At 39.1% G+C, this 5319-nt stretch overlaps 1 protein-coding gene across 1 annotated transcript; it reads left to right on the top strand.

Moving 5' to 3' along the window:
• Positions 1-2389: 2389 nt before the first annotated feature.
• LOC149564163 (uncharacterized) lies at positions 2390-4536 on the top strand. Its single transcript, XM_089828301.1, has 2 exons — positions 2390-2810; positions 4085-4536. Exons 1-2 carry the CDS (start codon positions 2390-2392, stop codon positions 4534-4536), a joined length of 873 nt encoding a protein of 290 aa, XP_089684427.1.
• The last annotated feature ends 783 nt before the right edge of the window (positions 4537-5319 follow it).

The following is a 5319-nucleotide window of genomic DNA, read 5'->3' as shown; positions in this document are numbered from 1 at the left end:
AAAGGAGAGTTCCCCAGGTATTGTTATGGAAACTATAGGGGACGCGTTGAAAGCCCTAGGATTGGAGGAGGAGATTGTTGATACACAAATTATGGAGGTTCTCCTAGTGCTATCCACCCCAAGCAAAGAAGTTCATAATGAACCAGGGGAGGGAAATGCTTTGGAGGATAGGAAGAAATTGGAAGAATGCCCCTTTAGACGGGATTTGGAGGAATTATTGAGTTCGCCCATGGGGGAACTTAAGGAAGGAAATTTGTTGAAGGATGACAAAATAGAGGTTTTCCACCCTCTTCCTTGCTCCCCAAAAAAATTGGGAGAGGCCAGCCAGCAGGAACTTATGGCCAAAGAATGTGATAGTCAAGTGGGAGTTTGTACCCCTTTAACAATGGTTAAAGCCTCCCCAGTAAAGATTGTAGCTAAAGTAATGGCAAGCATTGATAAGGCTGAAAAGGAGCTTAGCCCTACCTCACCACAGGAGGGGGATAAAGGGGAATGGGAGGTTCACAAAAAGAAGAGAAGGGGGGGACTAGATGTGGGGGCTTGTGGGACAGCTGGAAGACTGTCTAGCAGAGCAACCAGGACAAAACAAGCATTAAGGGATGTGGCCAGTGGTAAGCAACTTACACTCGAAACCATAACTAGAGGTAAGAAATAAAATTCCTCTCTTGGAATCTAAGGGGGTTAAATAATCCCTAGAAGCAATATGCTCTAAAAAGTGCATATTTTAGCAAAAAGTGGATCGTGTTTTAATACAAGAAACTAAAATGTCTAGTGCTAACTTTGATAAAGTTGTTAGTCATGTTTGGCCAGGTGCTACTTACATGCATATGGATGCTGATGGAGCCTCAGGGGGGTATTGCTACTCTGTGAAACCCAAACTCTATGGCGGGAGTTGAGGTTTGGAAGGATAGAAATTTCATAATAACTAAATTCCAAACTAGTATTCAATGTTGGGGGCTTATCAATATCTATGCTTCTAATAACAAGGTAGGGAGGAAGGAAACGTATGATAAACTAGTAAAGATTTTAGAAACAATAAAGGAAAAGAAATTGATGTGTATGGGTGACTTTAATACCCCCATGTACCATTCAAAGAAATTAGAAGGTAACAGGGGTTGTCCTAAAAGCTTGCAAGATCTTAATGATTTTATGAGAAAAATGGACTTTATTGATGTGGAACTAAGAGGGAATCCATATACTCTGACCAATAATAGAAAGGGGAGGGACCTTATCCAGGTTAGACTGGATAGGCTTATGGTGACAAGGAACTGGAATCAACTTAGTAATTCCCTTCTGGAGAACCTCACTAGAACTGCTTCAGATCATTCCCTCTTAATCTTTCAATGGGAGGATGGTATTAAAAGTGGGCTGAAACCTTTCAGATATGAGATAATGTGACAGTCTCATCCAGAATTCAAAGATAGAGTTCAAGAATGGTGGAATATAAGGATCGATGGTACTGCAATGTACAAACTGACCCAAAAACTTGATAATATAAGGAGAAATGCTAAGGGCTAGGCTAAGTGCTCTTTTGGAGATATGTCTAAAGGTGAAGTGGAGGAAAAACTCAAAAAACTCCAGGGGGAGATTGCTAAAGGAATTGACCTAGAAAGTACTACTCATGAAGAAGAGGAATATAGAAAAAAGTGGAAGGAGATTACTTTGAGGGAGAAATTTTTTTGGAAACAAAGATCAAGAGTTCAATGGCTAATAGAGGGTGATAAAAACACAACTTTCTTCCATAGGTCAGCCTCTAACCATAAAAGAAGAAACACAATTATAAGGTTAGAAGGTGAAGGGGGAAGGATTTATAAGGATCAGGAGTAGATAGGAAGACATTCAGTGGATTATTTTAGCTAGACTTACAACAAGGACAATAAAGTAGGAAATCTAGTGATTAGAAGAAGTTTGATTAATATGATACCTCAGGTGCTGGGTATGGTGGAAAACAATCACATTCTAGGAAACATCATAGAGGAGGAGGTGAAATGTGTAGTGTTTTCTATGAAAGCTTATAAGGCCCCAGGTTCGGATGGTTTTCCTCCAACTTTTTTCCAGCATTTCTAGGAGGTTGTTAAATCTGAACTGGTTTGGGCTACTAGGGATTTTTTCAGAATTGGGAAGATGCTAAAGAGGATCAACAAGACTTTTATTATTCTAGTCCCTAAAATTTTGACACCTTTGAGCCTGCTGGATTTTAGACCTATAAGTCTATGTGATACTATTTATAAGATATTTGCTAAAGTCTTGGTTAATAGAATAAAGCCTTTTTTGAAAAAAAATTATTGGCATTCCATAGAAAGGATTTGTTCCGGGGAGACAAATTCTAGATGTGACAATAACCACACATGAGGTTATTCATTCAATGGAAAGAAACAAAAGACTTGGTATGGCTTTCAAATTAGATATTTCCAAGGCTTGTGACAAGGTTAAGTGGCATTTCCTCTATGATGTGCTTGAAAGAGTGGGGTTTAATAACAAGGTTATAAATTTGATCAAGATGATGGTTGGTTCGGTTCGGTATTCTGTTCTTCTAAATGGTTCCCCTTGGGGAAATTTTGGAGCGAAGAAAGGTCTAAGACAGGGTGACCCACTTTCTCCCTACCTTTTCATCATGGTGCCAGAAGTTCTAGGGAGGTCTTTCTCTAAACTAGTTAATACAGGTTGTGTCAAAGGGGTTAAGCCTACCACTACTATTGATCCTGAAGTTCTACAACAATTTGTAGATGACACATTCCTTTTTGGAGAATCTTCAGTTATGGAGGCTGAAGCTTGGAAGACTATTCTTCATAATTATGAAGAAAGTTCAGGTTAGCAAGTTAATTACCAAAAGAGTAAGATTTATTTCTTTAATACTGATGCCCCATTAGAAAGGAGGATAAGGAACATTTTGGGTTGTGAGTCTGCCAACCTTCAGATACTTATCTTGGCCTACCGCCAACCACTAAAGAGGTGACTAATGAATTCTAGAATACTATAGTGGAAAGAATTCAAAAGAAACTTGCTAGCTGGAAAGGGAAGATCCTAAGCAATGCTAACAAATTACAATTTCTCTTGGCAGCTCTCTAGGGTATTCTTATTTACTTCCTATCCCTTTTCAAAATCAACCAAAATATGGCAGATAGGATTGAGAGAATACAAAGGAATTTCCTCTGGTTAGGAATAAAGGAGAAAAATAAATTGAGCTTGGTCAATTGGGAAGAGGTGTGCAAGCCAAAGGAGAAAGGGGGATTGGGAGTAAGAAGACTGTGTGACCTTAATAAAGCTCTCCTTATGAAGATTGGCTGGGGATTGGGAGAAGATAATACTGATTGGGTAATATTATGAAATCTAAATATCTATCAAATTCCCTCTTCACTTGGAATCTATTCAATAATGACCTCCTAGGAGGCTCCAAAATCTGGATGAATATAGTTAATAGTAGAGGCTTATTTAGGGAAGGAAGGAAGGTTAATAATGTGTCCCAACCAGGATGGAAGGTTTAGACTATCATTATGGACATCAGACATATTTTAGAGAGGATGGAAAAGGTCCACCTGTGACACATCTACAGGGAAGGAAATAAGGTGGCCAATGTAGTGGCTGCCATGGGGTTTAAATTAACGACAGTCATGTGCTAGAGGAATATGGAAAATCTAAACGAAGATATTAAGTCCTTGATATGCAAGGAAAGAGGGGGGAGTATCATTTAATTATGACTATAAAATTTAAAGTTGGGGCCAAATTTGGCAATTTTTTCCTTGGAGAATTGAAGTGCACTAAATTAAATAAAGGTTTAGGGAAATGAGGAGAAGACATGGCCGTACAAATGGAAAAAAAAAAAGAATGCAAATTAAGAAGAGTGTCATTTCACCATTATGGTAACCTATCATGGAATTCAAATTACTTCCCATTTGAAAGTACAAATAATATCATTTTTCAGATTTTCAGAGATTTTTGGGGTGTTAAAATTATGATACTATACAAGCACGATTCCCATAATGAATTTGCATGGGATTTTGAGGCTTATCAAGCACGAGATTGTAAAACTTTTTTCTCATTATTGAGAGACTCAAGATTAATAGTATTTGCAGTGTTTTTGTAGATAGGGAGGTTCAGATACGCATCATTGAGGTGAGGGAAAGGGAAATTGGCGAGATAGACATGGGTGGAGATTTGAACAGGCTGGAGCCCACAAAAATGGAGAACTTCAAAGATAGAATGGCCACCTGGTTCCTCTTCAAAGAGGGGGGTTTTCTACCTTACATGCAATCAATGACAGGGTATGACAAGAATTGTGCCCTTCAATTTGTCAATGGTTGGAACAATTGCAAGGTCACTATTAATGGAATCACTTTTCAAGTTAATGATGAAGTAATTTCCATGGCTACTGGTCTTTCAATGAAGGGGAAAAAATGGAGAAAGGTCACTAAAATCGCTAACGAGGCCAGTTTGAGCAGTTTTTTGTGGAGGATGAGGAACCAGTGTGCTATAGAGGAGGATTTAAGAGGGAAAAGCTGCCAGTTCCATGGGACGATGTTTGCCTGGTACTCATGAAATATCTTACATTGGAGGGCAGGTTTGGTGTTTGCTACTACTACCATTTTCCCTTATTAAATCATTTTAGAAATATGGATTTTATTTCTATCCCATTTTTTTTGCTACATTCTCTAGAGGATATGGTTAGTGATGTTAGGGACAAGAGGAATAAAGGGCATAACTTCACCATCACTCACCAAGGCTTAATCTTTCACCTGTAGTAATTCCACCTTGCCCTATGCCCCCTAGGGTGGTGGTGGTTGATAACCAACACCATTGACAAAATTCACCCCAAGTACTAGTACCAGTACTAGAATTCATACCCCTCGACCTTCCCCTAGTCATGAAAATAAGAAAAAGAAGAAACCTAATATGGCTGCAAAACAAAGGGTAGTAAAAAGATTAAAATGGAAAAACCTGTGGAGGTGGAAGAGGAGGACTCGAAGGAGGAAGTGGCGGGAAAGGCTAGGAGAAGATCTAGAAGAATTGCCCAAACCCAGGCTAGGTACAAGCAAAAATTTATCAGGGTAGAAGAGGTGGAAGAGGAGAGCTTATATAATAATGAAGAGGAGACGGAGGAGGAGGATAACTCTGATTCCAAGAGAGAAAAAGGGAAGGAGGAGGTTGAAAAAAGTATTAACTCAGCCCAAAATTCTGTTGGCAATGCCTAGTTGTCTGCTAATAATACCCAGGTTTTGGTTGGTAATGCTATTACCACAAAGACTACCCATGTTTCAGCCAGCTTCCCCCTATAACCCATTACCTTCTATGAAGATAGTAGCAAAGTGGACACCCCTCCCA

This window comes from Cupressus sempervirens, chromosome 4 (assembly GCF_028749045.1).
Source record: "Cupressus sempervirens isolate cs-2001-9-10 chromosome 4, ASM2874904v1, whole genome shotgun sequence".
In the NCBI taxonomy this organism is placed as follows: domain Eukaryota; kingdom Viridiplantae; phylum Streptophyta; class Pinopsida; order Cupressales; family Cupressaceae; genus Cupressus; species Cupressus sempervirens.
Note: the sequence above shows the minus strand (reverse complement) of the source record. Positions and strands in the feature narration are given on the sequence as shown.